We start from the raw sequence: 24,825 nt of genomic DNA, 5'->3' as shown, positions 1-24,825 counted from the left end.
AAAAAAGGTTCCAAAAAACCTTCCTTTTTTGGAGTTTTTGGCCAGTAAAAACATTCCTGTGGCTACTCAGCCTCCTTATTCGCCTGACTTGAGTCCTTGTGACTTTTTACTCTTCCCGAAGTTGAAAAATCACCTGAAGGGAACTCATTTTGGGACAGTCGAAAACATTCAAACGGCTGTAACCGACCAGCTGAAGGCTATTCCAGTATCGGAGTTCGAGCACGGCTATGAGGAGTGGAAGAAACGTCTCCAGCGCTGTGTGGCTTCAGAAGGAAGTTATTTTGAAGGTGACAATATAGATTTGTAATTCTTTTTGAATAAAAAAATTTTAAAACATCAGTCTCATTACTTAATTTACCTCGTAAATGCCAGATATAAAAATACGCAAAATAATAAATTTAAATTCATGAAAACCAAATTATATGAACTTCCCAAGAGCTTTTGTTTTCCTTTCTGACTCACATCAGATCTTAGCTTTCATTAGCTTTCATTAGCTTTCATTAGCTTTTTTAAACAATTACCACTCTTTGAGTAAAAAACTTCTTATTTGTAAAGATAATTCAATCTTTGACAATTGATAAAGAAATATTATATTTGAATATTAAGTTTTGTTTCTTTAAATATGAATACATTTTTCAAAAAGCTTTTTACCTACAAAATAACTTCAGTAGTTTCGTAGAATTTACCGAAGAATTCGCTAATTTAAAACCTAGCACTAATTACGCTCAAATGGAAATTTTAGGGAAAGCTGGGCCACCTTCCTCGCAAGAAGTGCTCCAAAAAAAGAAAATTGAAACATTCGGTTGTTATTTTCACTTAACCTGGGTGACCTCTAGACCATATGTACAATTGGAACTGTCCGGGATTTTCCCTTTTTGGGTTATTAAGGATACAATCATATTCCAGATTAATTTTGGTAGGTAAACACACCAACAAAATTTTAAATCTAGGGCTTAGAGAAAGTAAAACTGTTTGAGAATGTTACAATACTTAAAGTTGTGATGTAATTGTTAATCACAAAAGTCCCTAGGTCGAAAGCTCAGCATAGTAAATACAAAAATATGGCCTTTAAATTCTCTTACATTTTGATGAATAAATCGGGTCACAAATAACCCGAACGATATTCTTTTCCCTTAAAATATACATATATTTAAATAAAACTGAATTCTTAACGATTTTGTTTTTATAGTAAAAGTAATAAAATTCAAATCAACCTGCTTTCCGAGAGCTCCAAATAAAGTATGGGGTAGAAGATGGTAGGAGATACCGCCCACTAACTCCAATAATTACTTTCGCAATATTTCTGTTTACTTTGAATATGATCACTATTCTTTTATGTTTATTTGATTTTATTCATCTTATTAAAATGGAATATAATATTTTTTTTATAGGTTTACGTCAAAGTGAGATGAATGTTGTGTATTGGTAATACTTGCAATAGAGCGATAACCAGTGCACATATATATGTATTAAGAGGGCGTAACCCCTATATATTTGCATTTACATGACTTCCTTATTTGAAATAGAGGAAGTCAGTTTCCGCCCCATCGGACACCTTGTATTTATGGCTGTCACAACGCACTTTATTTCCTCTCTTCTCCTCCTCATAGAGCTGTTAACTGCTATTTTTTGTTTTTAACTTTTTCATTAGCAGATAACTAACACCCTTGGTTTCGGAATCACTTTCTTTTAATAGATAAATAACAGCTTTGCCTTATCTAGATGAATCGAAATGTCTGACTAGGGATTCACACTTTTCGGATTCAATTTATTTTAATTTTTTAAATAATTTATTAAGTTATCTACAATCTGTATATGCATATATACAATAAGTAAATCGGGAAGTACAAGATTAATTGGAACTTGAAGACCAAGAGGAGAGAAACTACCCAGTAGTAGCACTCTCTACGGGATATAATGATCTTTAGGTCTTCAGACCTCAAGGAAGTCGCATGGGCCACTGGCGATTCAGTCTTCCAGGAGGATTGTCAGAGGAGGCGTGAGACAGTACAAGTGGAGAGAGCAGTATGGAATTTTTGCTATTTAGTCTTGGCGAGTTGGTGGTATGAAGGGGATGTTGAGGTCGTTGTGAAGAGTGAGGTTAGTCACCGTAGAAAGAAGCGTCAGCTATCTGTCGGCAGTAGTTTTGACTGAAATGTCTGCACTGCCGGTATGTTTGTAAGTTTGGCTGAACCCCATAGCTCTAGTCCCGTAAGTCCACATTGGTTTGAGGATAGTACTGTAAATTAATCGTTTGAGTTCAATGGGTAATTTGGAGCGTCGTCCAAGAAGCCTGTATAGCAGTATAGCACGTTTCGTCATTGCTTGTCTTTTAAGCCTAGTATGTGGGTTCCACGTGTGTCGTTTGTCTATAAAGAGCCCAGAACCGGATTCAAATTCAAATTCGATATTTTTAGTATGTTTAAACTTGAATTTCTTAAATTTTGAATGATCTTAGTTATTCAAAAAACATGATTTTCTGTAAATAAATAGTAGATTTCTATTTTATATTCCTGTTCTAAGTAGAAGAATGCATTTGCTATCATGCACTAGCTGGACTGTTAGCCCTAACTACCGCAGTTCAAATAATAAAGAATCGTGCATGTCATTTATTTGGGTACAAAAAAATGTAAATATCAATTGTTACATTTTTAATTATAAATATACATCTCTCATAATGTGTCATAGATTTTTTAAGAGATAGAAATTTATCATCAATAAATAATATTGTTGGCTTGATGAAGGTAGTAGATTTTAAATGAATGGTCGGACTGGAGAAGACATGGCGGTAGGGTGTAGCCGAGCGGTTGGATGACTAGTAAACCGTTTAAAATCCCATGTCAAATAAATTAGACTCTCAGAACTAAATATATGGACTTACTTAATTAAAACTATTCTTTCTAGTTGTGACAAATCTTTTGGTTCTTTTTGTTGCTTTTGTTTTTTATTTATTTATTTTTTTTTTTTTTTATTTTTTTTTGCCGGCGCATCGACGTCTATGGCCATTAGCGCCCTATTTATATTATTGTTTTCTGTTTTCTTAGTTTTGTTCTGCGATATTTATTAAGCACAGTTAGGTTTATTTTTTTCCAAGCTAAGTGAATTATGAGCAATGATTTGGAAGTGAACTTTTATTTCTTGATCTCTGTCTACTCTGTAATAATCTAGAGGTTCTGGGGGGGAACTTGGAGCCTCTTTGCTCCCTCCGCCTCTTCTTTCCTAGGTAATGACTAGGTTCTCACCATATTGACTACTCTTTTGAAATGACTATGCATTATTGCATTATAACTTAACAGTGTCCAAGGACATTACTTAATGTCCTTACTCCAAAGTAATTGTTACTAATCTTGAAAAGATTGAAAGTACATTTTTATCCAATTATAGTTTCTTTTTAAAGGTATTTTCGTCCCCTTAAAAGGATGAATTGACTTTTTTTGTGCTCAGTACATCTGTTTTAACCTTTTCATAAACCTGATTCTAGTTCATTAAACTATTATTTATAAAATGGGAAATAAGCCCTTTTTATTCATTTTATAAACAGTTTCTATGGTTTGCTACAACAGTAAATTCACAGAAAATTTTGTCTCAGTATTTAATAATTAATTCGAGTCATTTTAATCGACTTGTGATAATTTTGAGGTTAAAATATTTATTATCTACACATATTTCTTAGACTGGGCGTATCTGCGATTGAGTGCGGCGAACCAAAGTCAAAACTCGGTTGTGAGTGACAGTGTCAGTGCGCTGTGGTTTTTGTGTTTGTGTAAGAATATTTTCCGAGAATTGCCAGTCTCCCCCGTAAACCGTAAGAAGTTGCATTAGAGGGAAATGTCGGCATACAGCGGGGGCCAAGGGCATTCTAACACAATAATCAATCATAATAATAATACTAGCTTACTTATAACATGATGGAAGTAATAAGTACCAATACTGATAGCGACAATAATACTAATAAAAGTACTCTAAAGGCAAATAAACGCCCGAATGAGGAAAATATTGCATACAGTAAGTCAAAAGTTCATGTACAAGAGGCTAACTCAGGTACCCTAAAATATAAAAATGATTACGTGAAAAAATTGTTATTTATTTAACAGTAAATTAAACGCTTTCAGATCTTGTTGGAATACTGTACAGTATTTTTCCCCCAATTTGTTGTCTTCCGAAGTCCTTTGAGGCCCCTAAAGGCAGCCTTGTAAGGAAGGGTGGGTACCTATAAGTTTGAGGTTTGCCGCAGGTTTCACAGGCACACAGCTACTGACTCTCTAAGCCAGAGATCTCTTTAAACTTTTTACACAGGGAGCCAGTTCACTGTCCCTCAGACTGTTGGAGGGCCGGACTATAAAAAGAAAAACTATGAACTAATCCCTATGCTCACTGCACATATCTTATTTTAAAGTAAAAAAAACATAACGGGAACAAATAAAATATTTAAAATAAAGAACTAAATTTAAATCACCAAACTGCCCAGTATTTCTGTGGGAACTAGGGGCCTGCTTTTGGCTAATGAGATGGTCAATGTCCGGTTTATTTATAGTGCTTTGCCTTTCTTCCTACTTCTGCTATTATTTCACACTGCTTTCGGAGGCGTGACGCGTCCGTCCTGCGTCATCGGAAGTAGTACTGTAAATTAGCGACACCGGTTCTCCAGGAGCACAGGATGCGGATGTGCTCCTCTCACTGACCACCAATGTAAAAGTTGCCTCTTCTGGAAGTGCGGCGGGGCTGGATAAATGGCCTCAGCGGGCCGCATGTGACCCGCGAGCCGTAGTTTGGGGACCCCTGCTCTAAGCAATATGGTTACTCTATTAAGGCAAGCAAGCACCAGATCGAAGTAGCTTGAGAAAGAAGGTGATTCCACATTCTCATTGCGACAAAAAAAAAGTTCATATCAATCCGAATCTCAATCTCAATCAGTTTGAGAAAGCAATCATTAACCTATAAAAATAAAGACTTAAAAAAGCTCATAAAATTAGCCTTAAGTCTTAGGGGTTTCGAGAGGTAGTAAATTATAAAACCTTAGACACCAATCAAATTCAAAATCATACTCACCTGATTATATTTTCTGTTATAACCTTAGAAACTGATTATCCCTTTATCTTTGATCAAAATCGATTTGATTGGTCAGGTTTTTTTTTAGCGTGTTTGTTGTACTGATAAGTCGGAATGTTCGCATGATTATCAGACAATACCACCACTCGAACTAAGTTCACTTTCAGGAGTAGAAATATCTGATGAAATAGACACTGTGGTTAAGTAGCAATCTGTTGTTATAAAATACATTGGTGTATTGCCGCACTATAAAGATAGCACTTGGTCCCTTGTATGTTCTGGACCCCATAATAGACAGTTTCCAATGTCTTAGAAGCCTCTGACAGTATTTCTCTTAAAAGAAGACTTTTTTATTTAGAGGTTCAAGAGCTGCTATTTAGAGGTTCTGGAATTACTCTAAATTCCTTATTAAATAAGAACAATTAGTTACATTAATTGAAAACCTTTTATTAACTCAAAATTGTATTTTATAATTATTATTAATGAGTTATTACTTATGAATTTTAGTAATATTTCGAACTAATTATGGTCGAGTAAAGTCTGAAATTGCTTTTCTCAGTTAAATCGCTAGAAATGCTGATAAAGAACATATATGCTGCGTTGGTAGCATAACCAATAACCATAAATGTAATTGGAAGCGGAAAGTAACTACTTAGACAGTATATCCAGTGGTAACGGTTTACTACCAGATGGCAACTGTTTTAGTTGCCACCTAAGGGCAGTCATTTAATGATAAAGCCGGCACAACATTATTTCGGAACTATAACTATTGATGTGATATTAGTTGCTGTGACTACTAAATGTTCTTTATTTTTATTAATATTTTACTTTTCGATAACTCTTGCCTTATTGTGATTCAACACCATATCTTGTTTGACTGTAGTGATTTCATTTATATAAGAGTTCGAGTAGTTCTGTTTGGCGTTAGTTCCTCAAGCAGACTGTCAGTACTAATGATCAAGATAATGGAAACGAAAAGATTTTCACCGGCCCCGAACTCATGTGCTAGCAAAGCTAATCCTAACTTTGCCGAATATATAGAGAAAGACCCATTCTGTATATTGCTTCGTTTCGACTTTTTTCTTCTTCTTCTCCTTCTTGGTTGTTTTTAGTTTTTCCAAATAACAACCTTCTTGAAGTTTCTTTACGAAATAGCAGGAACCTTTCTGGTCCCTCCTTGCTATTTTCTTATCTGTCCCCTTACTTTATCAAACTTTCTTATAATATCCTACCATGTTACCTAAATGGCACACACTATCTATTGAACTTTTCCGTTCTGTCTAACCTCCAGAGACCCTTTTCCTTCTAGTTCCTTTACTTTACCTCTATGGGATCTTCTTCTTCCATTCTTTGGTTATCGTCTCCCTAGAGCGTATCATCCAAATGGTTTGCCTTTATATTGTTTCCATCTATAACCCCTCCTCACGATAAACATTATATCCGTAGTGATGGAGATTACTTCTTGGAAAAACTTTTTGTGTACGTGCAATCGATACATACTTACTTTTTTTTAAATTTAAGAATAACTCTTTAAAAACAAAATGTATGCACTTCATTACTTACTCTTACGGAAGTAAGCGAAAGTATTTTAATCGTACAGAGAAAAAAAAAAAATCACAAAGTTGAAATTCGATATTTCGATGCCTCAATAAGGTCAAAATTAGTTTCCCAAAAGTTACACTTTACTAAATCAATTTTTTCTGTATTTTCTCAAAATAACGGCAATAATGATTTTCTTAAAAATAGTCGCATTAGTTCCATGTAGACCATAATAAAATTTTACTCAAAAGTTGGAGTTAGACCAAAATTTGTTAACAGTTTAAGTATAATAGTTACGATGTATATTTTTTTTTGGCAATCGCTAAATTATGGGCCCATAATTATACTCTATTGCTGCTTACTTAATTTTTACATTAATCACAAATCATTTTAATTAACAATTTAATACATTGTTAAATTTAATATTAAATTTTAAGATACCTTCTAGAAATATTATTTAAAATCTTCGCCTCCAAAATTCTAAATTAAATAACATTTTATCTAACCTTCTGCTGGGATACTTTTCGACTAAGATTAGAGTTTTTCTTCTAAATTATTGAAATGATTTCAGAAAATCTAAATATGGACCACATTTTATCCAGTAGTTCCCTCGCTCCGTGGGCTCTGTGAATAAAAATTCAATTACCACACGTGTAAAATAATTTATTTTCAACAGGGGAAAAAAATAATTAAGAGACCAATATCAGCCCATTTTATTTAAGCCGCTTTAATCTTTCGGATCACTATCACATTGGATTTTTCAGAATTTTCTCTGTTATCACAATAATTGGGTTTGTTATTGCCATTTTTTTTTTTTTCTTTTGTAAGGGAGTTTGTAAATCACCGCAGTAATTTCTAGAATTATTCAATCGACAATATATTTTTGGAATCAAACGGTCTTTTCAAATCGTTACACGAGCTACGACATTTTTTTCTTATTTAAAAACAATTAATAATAATAATAGCCTTTGTTACCATCTTTTATGCTCCTGGGTTGTCGCGGTCGTCTTGCGGTTAAAGGAGAGAATTGCTCTGCTGAAATGGATTATAGTTCAGGATCCGATTCCGATCCCCTGGCCTTGAATTTTATTAATCCATCCAAGACGACTAATCGAAATTCGATGTACTTTACTTGCTTTTTTACCTCCAAGGGAATAGCACATTCCACTTCGTGTATTTATCCAGCACCGGTCAGCTGATGTCATCTTTGAATCGGTTTAGACGTTTAGGTAATTTCTTTCGAATGATATACGGAAAATCAGCTTTTTTTGGGTGGTTTTCCTGAAAATTTATCCGCTAAATCTCCCCTAAAATCTTTCACTTAGCTTCGAAAATTTGACTCTATCTTAACTCTTCCAGATCCGAGTATGAGTTATATATTTAGTATATAGATCAATGGACCTTTAATGAATCACAGTCATCGGCTCTGCTTTGAATTGTTTAGAAAAGAATAAGAATAATGAATGATCTGGAAATTAAAATTGCCAATTCGGCGATAATGAAAAGTAACATTGATTTAGAGTATTTTTGCAACTCAGACATTAATGGCGAAGTAAACTAAAGTCTGATGACCTTTGCCATCGAACAAAACATCACCAGGATGCGCTCTGCCAGCCGGCTTTCCGTCATTAACAGTTGTTTCTTCGGTTTGGAAATATATTTTCGGGAATGCATTTCACATTTCTTTAATCAAATCAATATTTGATTAATAATAATATTGTAGTCAGAAGAAAGAGATGAGTGACCAGCAGTCATCGATGCTAACTGTTATAGGTTCTGATTTTCCAGGACCAAACTCTACTACAAGTATTATGAACAGTACAGAGTAATGATAGTAATTTAGGGCAGCGCATTACGATGAGCCTGGTAACCAGAAGCCTGGTAGCGTGGCTCTGGGTTGCTCCACATTCTACAACTCGTTCTTCATTCCTCTCCCATCCGCCTTGCACCAAACACCCACCTCTTCACCATCTTGGACTAAATACTTCAAGAACTAGATTTATTAATCTCCACCTTCTGTTTTTTGGGGTTTTTTTGTTCTTTCTTTCTGTAGTCTACATCTTCTCTCTTCTCCTTTTTTTGTTCTTAGTTAAAGTCATTTGTTCAATAAAAATTAATGAGTTTTATTTTGGTATCTAGTCTTACCGAGCTTTTTAGCCTTTCCTACATCCATATATCTTGTCGCTGTGCTGTACATGTATAAAATTTGTGACTTTTGCAATTTTTATAAGTGACAGTATTTATATTTAATGCTGTTTCGAGTAGAGAATTTAATCCTTTTTTAGGAAGAAATTATTGTTAAACGAGATCATTTAAATAAAAATGCATTCCATTTTATTCCACTGGGTTTCAAAGACAATTAAGTTCAATTAACACTGTCTAAACTAGGGTTTCAATTTTACCAGTTCAGTTTCAAATATTTTAATTTTATGATGTCATTAACATTAAATATTAGTTAATCTCTGTCCCTTACTGTTTAAGGAAGGAGCTTTTTACTTTGCAGTGTCGGCAATCAAAATTAGTCTTATTCGTTGGCAGACATTTTGTTTAGTTTGTTTGTGAAATCCTTTGATAATCACATTAATCTCTATATTTTGTTTCTTTACATATTTTTTTTTTTTTTTTAAAGCAGTGCTGCGGGCGAATGCGTCATTTTTTCCTGCATTCTGCGTTTTCGTCGTTATTCCGTAACTAAGTGCGGTAACTTTACATTGGCTGCTAGTTATGTTAGTACGAATTGCAGTAAGCGTAGGCCGTTCCTTGTAGTGCAGCATGGTTCTCTTCGTACAGTTATATTTCCTTATTGTAGATGCTCATAATTTTATCTGAACGAAGTCAATTGGTGCGTCTATCACTCTTTAACGAGGAACTAGACCTGTGCATGCAGATGGAGCAGTAAACTCATATGTGCCATTCAATTGCATTGCAGTTAATAGCTTGCTTGTTAAGTTCTTAAGCACATCTAGGTCTCAGGAAATAATTGCCCATATACGACTAATTTCAGGCAAAATGCCTGCAAAAATAATGTTTCTTATACTAGACCTATTAGTCGTCAGAGTAAGCCTCTTTTTGGCTGTGTTACCTAGGAAACTTGGCCCCACCCTCTGACCCAATCCATCTATCTTATATGAACAATTTGTTAGAAGTAAAGTAATATAAAATAGAACTTATTTATGGATTACACAAAGTAATAAATATTACAGTTGGCTGTGGCACTTTGGCGTTATGGTTGGCTACCTTGGTTCGCCATAAGATTGCACACAAAGTATTCTTTATCTTCTCACTTCTTACATCTGGGGATGGCCTCCATATTGGACACTTTCCAAACAATACCTCCCTTTAGCCTCACACTCATATTGGCTTCTTAAACTTTTTTTTTATTTTCTTTTCTCCTTCATTTCTTTTTCTTCCTGCTCCAAGGATATTTTCTTCTCACTCTTACCAGGAAGTCCTCCTTTGGAAGTCCTTCTTTCGCTCCAGAATTATCCCAAACTAAATAAATATTTTTGTTCTAAGATTGAGGACATCTTTTTTTTTTAGATTTATTCTTTATTTTTATAAAATTAGTCTACATTTATTTCAAATTAATGGTTATTTAAGAGATAGCCGAATTATTTGGAAATTATCTTTAAGACCTCAATAAAAACTTCAGTTATTAAGTGACAAATTTTCATTTATAAATTTTAAATGAATATTAAGAAGTAAATTTGAAACAAAACTATTTACTTTTTGAAAAAAATACGTATGAATGAAACAGATGCTGGGTTATAAAACTTAGCTCATCCTTCTAAACTAAAACAATGTAGAGTTAAGCATCTTTTGTAGAGAAGTCCATTGAACTGATCTTCGATTAATATACGAATAATATTTTCCTATTTTAATCAGTAATGATTTAATATTAAGCAACTTGAAGTTCCTATTAAGTATTTTTTAGGTATTGGTGGAAGTAATTTTGAATAACCAGCGGGATTACTAGGTATTAGGTTATCGTACTGTTTTGGTCAACTTGAAAACCTGGTAGTTAACTATTTCCTTTAAAACTTCGCCACTTCCTTCTGATGGTTACAGTCTGTAGGTTTTGAGTTAAGGTGAGCTATAGTTTGCCTGGGATTCTTCCCATCAACTCTTTGCAAGAAAGCCAGTTTCCATGCTTAAGAAGCTAATGTGTATTTTTTCCCTTTGAGGTAAACTCTTCTCAACTTTTTCATATTTCTTAGTGAATTTCAAGGCGCCACGGTAGCCGAGAGGTTAGAGGCGAGATCTGTGAAGCTAATATGTATTGTGGTACTGGGTTCGATTCCCGGTCTTAGGCCTTGGATTTTATTTAATGGTTAATAAAAGAAATTTACAATAAAGTATCTTTGCTAGTCGCCTCCGTCCACAACACCTAATTGGTAATTGGACATTAAGCCCCGCCTGAAAAAATAGGCGATTAGTAAATTTTAATTGAAGATGAGGTCGAATACAAAGTTTTTTCAGCAATGTTGGACAAGATAGATCTCATCAGGTTTTGTTTGGAGATATTTTGCTTTTACTTATGAAGATTCTAAAATCGCTATCTCCATGTTCATTTTTATGTACCGTCAGTTATTCAACACATCACAGCATTGCACGTTTGGCTCTTCGGAGGTGAAAAAAATCCAAGCCGTCATACTAGGAGCTTCTGACGAGACTTCTAGTCAGCACTAGATAGCTAATTAGCGGGTGCCACTGTAGACCCTCTTGGTCGCAGTGGGGTAGACTTTCTGGTTCAATCTTTGTAGAATCCATCTATCCACCACTATACACTAGCACAGAAGAGCTTTGTGAGAAGTCGAACATAAACCTGACGAACCAGACTCTAATGGATAAAAATCCAAAACCACTAAGAGTGAAAAAGAACAAGCATTGATAGATCAAATTTCTAAAATACTTCAGACAATTATTTACCCAAATAACTTTCATTTTGGTAAAACTCCATTGCATTTAATACGACTACATTTTGTAATCAAACTTCCTTATGATGATAATATAAAAAAAGTAGTTTCTACCACTCTAATCTGAATCTAATTGTTTACAGTGCTGGGAAAATTGTCAACTGCTGCAGTCTAACTTCCCCGTGTGGTGGGGTACCATCTGCGACGAGAAACGCATCTGTGTAAGTATCTTACAACTTAGATTCGTAATGGCGTACTAGTGAGAGTGTTTGTATCTGTATTGGTTTGCTGACTAGTACTATCATTTTCCCATTATCTCTTAACTTCACTTTAATAATGGTGGAAAGTGTTTTCACAAACTCCTACTTATAATCTTAATATATATCTCATTACTCAACTTCTAATTAAATCCCACAACCATCAGTGATCATATTAAGTGAAATACAAGTAACAAATCTAAAATTGGAGTTGTGTGTTTATATTTGCGTAGCTTGTTGAACAATAAGTTCTCGAAATGATTTCATTCAATTTAGAAACAACCTTCGTCTAGTTTCAAAAGTAGAGTATAGCATTTATCAATAACTAGTAAATTAAACTAACCTTGTCATGTATTGATCGGAAAATTTAGTTTGAAAATAAACCTCTTTCTCATTTAATAAAACTCTAACTTTAAAATAGTTTTCCAGCATTGAATTTTACTGAATATGCGTCTAAAATACTGAATACGGGGTTCAAGCATCTCTGTGAAGTTCCAATAAAGCGTAAAGTACGTCATCACTACTTCTACATCAATGGAAACTCAATATGTTAATAAAAGTCCATACTTGAAGAGAAATGGCCGAGCAGAAGTACCACCTCCATTTTGTGGTTTCAACAAATCTTTCTTTCTCAAACGAAATTCTCTTCTACCCACGATGTAGAGGAGTTACAAAGAGTACGCTGTTCTTTTCTGTTCTTTGACATTTTCTTGGCTCTACTCCAAATAAGACCCTTTTCTCAATGGTTTTCTTCTTCTTCCCACGTTTTTCTTTTCCTTCCTCTAGGTCTTCTTCCCGATATCCTCTTTCCACATAAACCACTCGGAGTATTCTACTCTAGGCCATTCGGTTAACAAGGCCGATCCATTTTAATTGCCTATTTTCGATCATTTTACCTAGAGTATCAACTTTTAAATTTGCATTAGTGGTGCTATTGACTAACTAGGTAGTTGCTGGTTTTGCCCATTATTTTTCGCAAGAATCTCAGTTCAGTTGCTTGCCCAACCCCCCAATCAGAACTACTGTGCGCTATCGTTACCGCATTTTTCTAAGTTAGCAATCATACCATCCACCTTAATCAAAAAATCCCTTTTGCCCTTGAATCCCGCTGCACCAAATTTCATTCCAAACTTTCCCAACACTTCAACCCGCTCATACACGACCTGTCCTACTCTTCCCCGAATCCTTCCCGAAGACTGAAGCGTCGATGGCCTCGCGAACACCTCTGATCTCATGGTAGAAAAGGGCGTCCATAGAATTCACTCTATCGGTATCCTGAGTTAGCCGACTTATGGCCCTCATTCATCTTACAATTTATCTTGTTTATATATTATTCTCAACCATTCTTTCTTGTTGCCAATAGGCAGGTGTAAATTATAGACAGTTAAAAAAAAAGTGGCATTTAGGACCTAGATGACTGTGGGTAAACAAGTGCTCTGCATCCTTGAAGTCCTCTCTTTTAAGTACGAAACCCGTGTTAAAAACGTTGAAAAATTCTTCCCTCGGACGCAATTCTCTCATTTAACTCACAAGTTAATCTATTGTATGAGTGAATCTTCACTACGAGATATTTGAAGTAGGATATTTTCTGTATTTGCTGTTCTTTGACACTGATGTCCTGCTAGAACTTCTTCTCTGGTAATAACCATGCATTTACTTTTTTTGGGGGAACTGTACTAGAAGATCTGTTTTGTGACCCTGCTAATAATTCCTCGAAGGGTTCTTTTCACTCCCAATGCCCCAATTTTTTTCTTTAAATACTTGAGCGAGTTTCTGCAAATGCTGGGTTTATAGACTTGTTTCAAGATATTCACAGGTAATTTTAACTTTATTATCACATTTTACTAAGTAATTTAGCTGAAATGGTCACGTGTTTAATGTTGTTATTGGACCTCCTTATTTTTATATGAATGGTAGTTGGTATTTGAGTACACGAAACTAGCGTCTACAGTCAACCTTATCGTATTTTTTGAGTGATAGTGTTGGAAACGTAAAACCGTTCTTTGATTTGATATAAATATGGATTTCAAAATAATGCAGGTGAATCTTATGTAAAAACTCTTCAAAAAACTGACAAAACTAGAAGGAGATTAAATTTAATCCACGTAAAAACTAGTTCCAGAACTGGTACAGTGAGCTATTTGATACGCGGGTGGAATATAAATTGATTATCTTATCGTACTATTTAACAATCAGAGATGTTCGTTCTGTGTTTGACAGAGATTGAATTCCATTCAATTTGACAGCTGGATTATATTTCAAACAGGATGTCTGTCCTTTTTATTCTTTCACATTATGAAAGTTTGCTTTGAATCATCCCAGTTTATAGAAATAGATAATAGCCGACGGAACTACTATCTGGATATAAGCATTCAACATTAATTAGACATGCTACTTCGCTCACTTTGTTATTATAGCAAATTAATAATTTAAAAAAAAATTGAATATAATAAACTAATAACAGTCATTTCCAGCTAATAACAGTTGGCTTGTAGTAACTATTCTGTTTTTAATAGAGCCGAACAGGCACGCAAACTGGGCTAACTGGCCCCCCCCATTAATGGCCTTAATTGATATTTATACATTAGTGTCTGGTTTTTGGTCTTGTTATCAAATATTAGTGTCACATTACTGGGTGTGAATGGTCGGTTGTTTGGGAACAGGAGGAGCAATTGGGAATGATAAACTGCGAGAGAGGATAACGAGGTCTCTTCGGGACCGCTGAATACTTCCAATTATCTGTGCCACAAAGCTATGCGCCTTTTCATCATAAGCAGCTCATCAACTCCAAAGTCATCGATGTCCTTAATTTTTCTTTTTATTTTATTATAAGCGCATCAACTTCTGAGGTGATAGACGCCCGGATCTTTTTTCAGTGCACCGGACAGTGAACTGTAAGAAGCTCCTAATAAGAGAAAATCTCCATGTGGAAATCTAGTACCCTATCCAATGAACTCTTTCCTTTCAAGATGTTCATATTATTATTATTTTTAAAGCTGTGTTAATGAAATTAGACATATTTGAAGACTCTCTTGATCCCTGCAAAATAATAATAATAATAAGTAAAAGACCGTACAGTAATGAGCCTTTCAAACGTCGGAGGAGGCGAGATCCCGTACCGCCTGATTTCCGACCAAAGAAACCCTTGGACAGACCAGGACGGTTCTGCTTAAGTCCAGTAGAAATTTTATCCGCCATCTAGTTCAGGTGCTAAGTAGTCACGCGAATCATCTACTCAGTGGGAATTCTCAAGGTTTCGTACAAAGCACAGCAAGCTTGAATCACCTTGTACGAGGTGTGGCTATTAAATAACGAGACTATTGCTGTAAAACATTTTATTTTAAATTTAAACGTATTTAGTTATTATCACCTTCAACGCTCCATGCGAATTTTTACCATTGTTCGAAACAGTGCTGAAAGTCTTTTTCTGTGAGCTCTTGCATGACGCGTGCCGCTTTTTCTTTCACAGTTTCAACGGACTGAAATCGTGTTCCTTTTTAATGCAGATTTGACTTTGGGAAACAGATAAAAGCCACATGGGGCCAGGTCAAGCGAATAAGGCGGATGGCCTAAAACTGGGATGTTGTACTTGGCTAGAAACGTCTTGACAGACAATGCAGTGTGAGCCGGGCGCGTTGTCTTGATGGAGAACCCATGACTTGTTCTTCCACAAATCGGGTCGTTTTTTCCTTACTCTTTCACGGAGTTGAGCTAGCACCTCACGGTAGTAATGTTGATTAATTATAATCTATATTTTCATCCATTTTGGACGTGGAAAGGCGACCTGGGCGGTCATCACCTCCGACGTCTTCTCGGCCATCTTGCAAACGCTTGAACTACTCAAAAACTTGCGCACGTGATAAACATTCATCGCCATAAACTTCTTTTAATAAAAGATAAGTTTCAGTAGCGGTTTTACTCAGTTTCATATGAAATTTCACGACAATTCATTGCTCTACTACATGTGTCTCTACATCATGTTTTCGGCAAAACGAAACTAACACCTCTTACACAAACGACGATTCCGGCCAGACAGATTTCTATACAAACACGTGAGAAGCTGCAATCGAAAGAGATGGCTTTAAGCTGCACAGCTGTCGGTCGTTGTGATTTGGCGCATGCATAGTTCTTCTGTAGCAGCATCAGTCTCGTTATTTAATAGCCACACCTTTTAACTTTAGTCTCCTGCTTTTAGTTCTCCTAATATAAGGTAAAGTGTGGTAAACCAGCATTCTCAGGCTGGAAGATTTCTTTTCTTGAAGTTCCAGTTCTTCCTCTGAAGTTTTAAGCAATATACGGAGAACTATGGGTAGTATTTGCTTGCGTTTCTTCTCCAATAGGGGGCCATTCTTTTGCGCAGTTCATTTATCAAGTTATCTTTCGAGTGAACTGTTCTTCGATTTCCAAAGATTTTGAAAAAGTTCAATTCAATTCAGAAAAGTGATTATTCACACTTTTTTATATTATCCAAGTGGTCTTAAATATTATTAACTTTTACTGTTTTTGTTCTTCTGTTTTGTTCTTCAAGTTCAGGAAAATTTCTATTGTGAGCATTACTATTTAAATATTTCAGTAAATTAAACAAAATATTCTAATGAATGTATTTAGTTCGTGTATCTCTTTTGAAATGAAATATATTTTGCTTGAAAAGTCGTCCCGTCTACGTCTTATTTGACAAAGGCCTACCTGAAAAATTGGACTTGACTTTCTTTTCCTTGTAAAAATAAATAGAACAATAGGTCTCCCGTAAGTCAAGAGAAAATGGTAAATTAATCCATAAGTAGCAGACTTTTGCATAATTGCCTGTAATTTTTTTTTTCCAAGAAATCTTTTTTTTTTTCAATTTCCCAGATAGTAGGACAAGGAGGAAATAAAGCGAAGTCGCTTTAAATAAAGTGGCTACTTGAGTGATGGATTCTCATTGTTAATAGGAAAAGTTCGGCAATTTTGATAAGTGGTAAAGTTTTTTTCTTAATGAATCTGCGAGCCAGAGCCACGCCCATCCCAGTTAATTTAAGATCCAGTGTTTACTTTAAAGCAGCTGCTGTTCTATTCAGCCAAACTTGGATATTATTTCTTTGAAATATGTTCTTATTTATTTTTCAATTTTTTTGGCTGTTTTTTTTTTATTAATTTTGTAATTAATTTTTATATCTTTTTATCTAGGCGCGTTATCATCTAAGGTTCTTTGCGCTCGGAGCTTTTTTATCAGTGCACTGTCGCCCTCCGTGTTCTGTATCAGTCACCGGACAGTGGTGAGCTGTAAGAAGCTACTAGGAAGAGAAAATCTAAGGGTCTGCAGCACGATTCTAACCCGGGATCTCCGCTTGGGAATCCAATACGCTAACCGCATAGCTAATCCCTTCTCTAAGAGAAAGATTTCTATACAAACACGTGAGACGCTGCAATCGAAAGAGAAGGCTTTACGCTGCAGAGCTGTCGGTCGTTGTGATTTGGCGCATGCATAGTTCTTCTGTAGCAGCATCAGTCTCGTTATTTAATAGCCACCCCTTTTAATTTTAGTTTCCTGCTAAGAGAAAGCAGTTCTCTTTCTCTAAAAGCAGTTTCTCTAAATTATTATTATTATTTAAAAATCGACGCCTCTACACATACTTTTTCTGCAACCAGTTTTAAGTATTTCTATAAGTATTGAGCATCGAGTGCTTATTTATCTATCTAGACCAGGGGTCGGCAACCCGCGGCTCGCGAGCCGCATGCGGCTCTTTTATTCAAATTTTGTGGCTCTTCAGGCTGTCCAAAATAAATTGTAAGTATATTTCAATTTTTTTTGAAACAAATGAAAATTTCATTTATTAAAGTAAAGATATTCTTTTCAAAAAGAATTTTAAATGTGATAGGTTTGAAATTGAATAGAATTATATTAAAATACAGTACGTAATATATAGGACTGCCGCCATTTTCATTCAAACACAGGTTTAGTTATTATTTATTTGTTTACTTACTTTGCAATATGTGAAAATAAATATATAAAACATTTAAATGTTATTGAATATCATAAAATAATAATTTGTGAAAACAAATGATCTACAGAGTTTACACTATCATCCTTGCGGCTCTTGGTAAGATTTATTAAAATTATTTAAGGAGAAATGGCTCTCTACTTAAAATAGGTGCCCGATCCCTGATTTAGACTAAAGTTTAATGGTGATAAAATGGTATACAATGACGTTTTGACGGAAGCTTCAACAATTGGAACTAGCGAATCATAGACAAAATGTTGATGTAATAAACTTGAAGTTATTTGGCAGATGTAGTTACTTTGTGGGCTGAGATTTTACTTAAAATTAGTGAATGAATCCTAAATGAAAGGAGGATACTTACCAATTGAAGGAGATATTTGGCGAAAAATTGTTGCTTGGGAAATTCAGAGGGAGAAGGGTTGAGAGAGGGTGAGAGATTCCAATTTCCCCAAAATTACCACTTCAATTAAATGAGATGTTCTCTAAAGGCATCAAAGTTATTCAAATGTATTTTTAAAATTCCTAGTTTGAATTTAATTTGGTTTACAATTAACCAAAGTAGCTTCTGGCAGTTTGATGAAATTTTCTTGAATATGGACCTACTTGAACTTATTTTCTTTCAAAATTCAAACACCAAAGAAACTAAATAATATTCAAGGGATGGGATTAGCTAAGTAGATAATTCATTGGACTTCTAAGCGGGAATCAAAGGGCTCATTTGGCTCCTCTCTGATGAGAGGATACTGTCCGGACGCCAAAAGAGCGCTGAGGAGACTCCAGGAGCCAATGAACTCAGTTGTTGACACTCCTTAAATTAAAAATATTAATTATTAATCTTTATTAACTAATAAGTTATTCTATTTAAAAGTTTTTCTGTGCAACTAGCTACGAGGGAAGATCCGGCAGAAAGTTATGCTTGGTCGTTAATATGTATACCCTGCTTGGCAGATTCCCTCCTGAGGAACTGCAGTACCTGTCTCAAAATGTTCTGACTTCTTTTCTACTCTTATTAAGATATCAAGGAAAACATTTTTGTGGCTGTTTTAAGCTGGTTGGCACAGAGCATGATAATAACTCAAGCGAGCAACAATTCGCGATACTGATTATTTTAAAATTGTTAATATGGCTACTCAGATTTCTGTTGTGTAACCTTCCTTAGTGATTGTCATCCTTCAGTTGATGGACGCAACATATCTTCGATCTGGCTAAATTTTACAATGGCACTAGTTCAGCCAGCCAGTTCATTTAATCCTCGTTAATATGAAAGTTAAAAATATCATCGTCGAAACAGTTGTAACTTAAACATATTATTAAGTTTTTTATCTTTTTTTCCATTTTTTCGTGTTTGAAATATTTGGTTCAAAATGCGTAGAAAATATATGCCACTTTCTAAAATAACTCTTTTTGTGAGACAGTGTGAGACATTTTGGGAATTTAGAGCGTTTAAGTGCGTTTTTTTTTTTTTTTCTAAGGAAAAATCAATTTACAAAAATTTGACACAAACACAATTCTTCTGACCCAGGGTTGAGGTTATGAAAATCTAAAATAAGATAAAGAAATATTTTATTACAATAACGCGATAAGTAAATCGAACAGTAATAATATTGTGTTAATTATTCGTCTAGTTTATATTACATTCAATAATAATAAACTAGATTATCTGGTATTAGGTTGACATTGTTCGTAAATAGGTCATGTGTAACTGGGGAAGTCATTTGAATGATATTAATTATACTCTGCGGGAGATAAATCTCGCCGGAATTACCACGAGAGATAGCGCACTCCTGCAGCCTCTCTGACTGAACTTCTCCTATACAATCGTAAAAGTGTTTATTAACTTAAGGTTTTGGTAAATTCTTATTATGTGTATTATTTTAAAATTATTTTTATAGTTCGGCAAAAGATAAGATGTGTAAATGCTAAGGTTGCAATATTTTTTATTATCCGTTTTATTTCTTCTCCTCATCTTGTGAGATTAATGTTGTAAACAGCAACCAACGAAGGAAAAAAGCTTATTCTTTACCTAACGAATAAGAAATTCCTCCAGTTACTAGTCCACGCTCTTAACCACTACACCAATCAACGTCCATTAGAATACAGTATCGCATTCCTACAGAATCCGATTATGAGTATCACCGGAAATCTCCGTATTCGTACACACACACACCCACAAAGGGCATCCGAAACGAATTTAATAATAAATAATTATGCAAAAACTTGGTAATATCTCAAACTTAAGCTGCAGCTGTCGTTAAACTTGATCTCTCTTTTACCTCACATCCTCCTGTTTCAGGTGCTCTCAGAATACTTCGACTAAAAATGATTAACTTTAAAATTAAATGATTAGTCATTTCCATATTCAATTACAATGTCTTCTTCTTCTTCTTCTTCAGTGTTGGTACTCCTCAGTGTTTTAGGTGCTATAGTTTCTTCTACATAGTTGCCGGCCACATTGGAGGCAGGTGTGCCTGAAGACTTGGTTCTATTTCTGTCCATAATTTCCGCCACTTACTTGGACTAATTTTGTAATCTTTATACGATTATATCATAGATTGGTTTTACGACATCGTTTCATTAAAGTGTTTACCTGCAACGTTTTTAAGTTGTAATTTATTTTGTTTCCTTCTCCTTCTAGCGTTCAGTAAGACTGTTTCAGTTTCACAATCAATTGAGCTCTTACTTCTTCTTTATTATTATTGTTACTCATAAATAGATCTTATATTTATGATTATAAAAATGTTGTAACGCCGTACACAGAATTATTGGCATTAAAAAAATATTAAATTAAGTGAATGTCGCGCTGGTTGACATAAAAAAATTAATGATTTAATTGCCCTTGACATTTTATAATTGCTGAAGAATGTCCACATGGTTTTTCTTAAAAAACAAAAAAAAAATATACGTTAATAAATAGAAAAAATTAAGTTAGGTAGTAGTTATTTTTAAATTGTCATTTGAGAAAATGTATGAAGTAAAGTAATGCCTATTTTTTCAGGCGAGTTTTACGTCCAACCACCAAATTAGGTGTCGTGGATGGAGGCGACTAGAAAACATACTTTACTATAAATTTCTTTTATTAACCATTAAATAAAATCCAAGGCCTAAGACTGAGAATCGAACCCAGTACCACAATACATATTAGCTTTACAAGGTCTCGCCTCTAACCGTTCGGCTACCGTGGCTCCTCGAGAAAATGTATAATCTGTTATTATTTGTATTGATAAAACATAGTGTGCATATTTTGTTTGGTAGATTGTTGCTTTAAACATGTGAAAAATTGTATTTTATTACCGGTTTTTGGACTTTCATTCATCAACAGAGATGTTGAGATTTCGAGTTCAATAATTTGTCTATCTCATACTACACTTACTTTCTCTGAATACATAGATAACATTCACTCATTCTGTGCTTGTAACTATTCAAATATTCTTTGAATGAACAGTGGACATACATGGGAGCCACAATAGTTCTTTTAGGTAGCTTTAGAATTGGCTATAATGCTGCAGCCGTAATCAATCTAGAACTTCTTTTACCCTAATAGTTTTTAGAAAGAGGCATGCTCGCATTTCCTTGAAATAAATTGTACTTTTGGAAAAAATTACTGATAGCTTGCAACGTTAAAACAAAAATAAATACTTGAAAGTAATGTTCAGCTAAATTTCATGTTTTATTTTGTAGCTTGAACACTACAAATGTATCTTAAATTAATTACATTTTCAGAAACTTTCTGCTGTAGAATAAAAATGCATTCTACTTGTTGAGATCTTTGTCTTATTTTTACTCTCCTTGTTGGCTCTCTGTCACTTTTTAAGGAAAAAGCCTCTAAAAGAAAAGAAATGTTGAGTCATTGTTGGAAAAAAAGAAAGAATATAAAAATAGTGTTATAAAAAAGAGGACGAACTGAAGTGGTGGAGGACAAAAGGCACCTTACAGCGGCGGTCATTGTCTCATTGTGTTCGCCTTCAGAATACTTGTCTCAAGGGTGGTAGTATTTTACTGCATTCGCGCTCCTCACTGTCTATCCTCTATCTGCTCTATATACAGAGAGCGGGTGTCTTTGTGTGCGTTTTGTCTTTACATGCAGAAAGTGAAGGTCAACAAGGTCACCTTCTCTGATACATAATTTTCTTATATAGTTTTTTTTCTTCAGTGAAAAATTTGATCTTCAAAAAGTGTGCGATTTAGTCTTTGTTTTCAACGATTGCGTTAAGCTTGCAAACGAAATTGGGCAATCCAAAACAAAGGATAACGATTTTTTAAATACAGAATTCTGTGTAGTTCAAATTAATTTTCATAATAATTTCACGAAATACGTATCTCAAAACCTCGAAATTCCAGTTTGCAAATCTCAAACTTATCGTTAGATTTGTGCTGACGTGAATTTGGTAATTATCCAAATGAGACACCTGTGAATTGTCCTTAATCTGATTATTTTATTTTTTTAATTTTAATAAAAAGCTCTACCCATTAGTTTTTGCAAAATATAAGAGTTTCCCATTGTTGAATTTAGTGTTTTTCTCGGTAAAAATTGATCTTAACAGGTTTGTGGTGCACCTATTTCTGTTTAAAATGAGCAAATTTAATAAAAATTGATTTCTTTATTGGTGATGAAGCCAGAAGTAACCTGTTGCAGTAAAGGCTACAGAAATTGTAACTGGAAAGTTGTGAATCCATAGAACAACGGGTTTTTGTTGCAAGTTTGGTTTGTCTTGAAAGTCCCAGAATTTAGTTTGATACTAGTTTAGGAAGAAGGGATTAGTTCAGTGCACTGGATCGAATCCTGCTACTAAAATTAAGTTTCTTATAAATTTTTATCGGACCTTTTTTTCTGTCATTAAATAAGAACGTGCTGTTGTAAATTTCATTTTTTCTTTCTAGTTGTAAGAATAGAAGTATTTTCTATTCACCGTCGAAGAAGGTCACTGCTTAGCAATATACTTTTATCGCATCTCCCTGAATCCAGTCATTATTTTTAATGTTTTTATATTTTATTTAGTAGTTTTGCAATCTGTTAATTATATACAATAAGTAAATAGGAGGTAAATATGATGAACTGTTGCGGGAAGAGCAGGAGGAGAGAAACTACCCAGCGGTAGCACTCTCTCTATTAGGAGAATAATGATGATTAGGACTTCAGACTGCAAGGAAGTCGCGGGGCCATTGACGATTCAGTCGGCGAGGAGGATTGTTAGGAATGTCTGAGGAGGCGAGAGACAGTACGAGAGGATTAGAGTAAGTGGAAAGAGCAGTATGGAACCTTTGGTATTTAGTCTTGGCAAGTTGGTGTACGAATGGGATGTCGTGAGGTCAGTTACGTAGGAAAGAGCTTCAGCTATCTGTCGAAGTAGTTTTGACTGAAATGTTTGTACTGTCCGTATGTTTGTAGGTTTTGCTTTCTCTTGGTTACACATTTCGACCTGGGGACTTGGTCATTTTCAGAGCTTATTGACAGTATGTTATTGTACATTGTTATTACAAAGTTGATATATCTTCTGCCCTGTCTGCTTTTGAACTTAATATTATATCGCCAATTAGATCTAATGATGACCTGGTACCTAGATCGAAAGCTCGGCAAAATGGCTGAAAGTGGTAATCTTTTCTTCCCTCTGGGTTAATGAATCAATCACCGAAAATAATTAAACAATTCTTCATTTTTATTATTAGTTAAGGCCGTTTGTGCTGAAAATGCGACCAATATGGCACAGCTCCTCAGGTGGAGCTGTTCTTACTTCTGAAATATCCGTTGATACTCTCTTGTGGTCATCAAAGATAACTCGAGTTTCTATCTCCAAAGAGTCACATCAACAATGCAACTTTTAGAAACCACAATTCCTCCGGACATCCATTGCTCCATTGGATGTCCTACCCCATTCATGGAGATACCTTTAAACTATCTCCAATGAGGCGTAAAGAGAATTGAAAAGACCAAATTAAAAGAATAATTAAAAGTCTCTAAACGCCTACTATAATTTCGGTTCCAAGATACAATTGTGAGACTTGCAATAAATAAACATGTTTGTATGATTCATATCTGTTCTGCTTAAATGTTATCTTCTACATCTAATAAATACTATCATTCAATTTCTATGTTACGTGGGATTTAAAAACTAAAAACTAAACAAAAAACAATAGATTTTGCATATTTCTCAATATGTTTCTTTTGTTTTCGAAAAGGAACGTGCTTCAAAGTAAGTGATACATCTAGTAAACATAATGTAAACGGAAAACATTAATAAACTTTACGACTTGCTAGTCACGTGAAAAATATTTTGGTGATAAAAAACTTAACGTGGAAAGGACTGTATTGTATTATTATTTAAAAGAATGCCCGAAATATTTGCTGTCGCCATTTACCTGTAGCTGTATTATTTACTGGGGACCCTAGTGTTAGTTCACTTCTAAATATTATCAACGCCGTGTAGGTAGTTAATAAGCGGCAGTGAAGTAGGCCACTGGGGGCGGCCCGCTTTAGGCCTCCAATGCCGTCTCCACTCCTTCTCCACTTGTTCGACGTCTCCAGCAACAAGCCTTGGCCTACCCCCACTTCTGCCGCGTTCGCAAGAGCCAAAGTCACTTCCTGTAGAGAAAGTTACTATCAGTCGCTTCCATATATAATTGCGGTAAATCGTTCCTTATTTCACTTTAGCAACAAAAGCCCCTTTTCAAACCTTTAACTTTTAATGGATTTCGTCATTCATATCTACCATTCTAATGTCGTACTTTTCACTAAAGAAAAGCCCTTAAAGACCATTTTGAAATTTTCAAACATAATTCTGTTTTTATTAAAATAAAATAAAATGAAAAACTTTTCCTATTTATTAAAATATATTCTGCAAGAAGTTGGGGAAAGTTGGGTAGCTGTTGTTGACAACACCTTGACTCAATTTAATAGTGGGCCAAGTTAGTATTTTATACTTTACTACTTCTTTTTAATATCATAGTATGGCAATAGAAACAGTTTAGAACAGACACTTAGGTACGAGCGGATTTAAAGAAATATAATTATTAACTAAGGACCTTGGAATGTAGACTTTTGAAATAACAAGTTATTGACTAGAATAATTCAAGTAAGTTGCAAATAAA

At 34.6% G+C, this 24,825-nt stretch overlaps 1 protein-coding gene across 3 annotated transcripts in view; it reads left to right on the top strand.

Annotated features, from left to right (window-relative positions):
* Positions 1-24,825, top strand: part of LOC141447503 (uncharacterized) — a 385,726-nt gene that overhangs the window by 262,784 nt on the left and 98,117 nt on the right. For all 3 annotated transcript variants that reach the window (XM_074115134.1, XM_074115143.1, XM_074115152.1), the window contains one exon: positions 11,648-11,725. In XM_074115134.1, coding sequence (XP_073971235.1) covers positions 11,648-11,725 — 78 coding nt within the window. The remainder of the gene's footprint in view (positions 1-11,647; positions 11,726-24,825) is intronic.

The sequence above is a fragment of the Rhodnius prolixus genome, unplaced genomic scaffold (assembly GCF_049639745.1).
Source record: "Rhodnius prolixus isolate KJV_2025 unplaced genomic scaffold, Rpr scaffold_1, whole genome shotgun sequence".
NCBI classification, from domain to species: Eukaryota; Metazoa; Arthropoda; class Insecta; order Hemiptera; family Reduviidae; genus Rhodnius; species Rhodnius prolixus.
The sequence above is the reverse complement of the archived record's forward strand: the minus strand, read 5'-3'. Positions and strand labels throughout refer to the sequence as shown.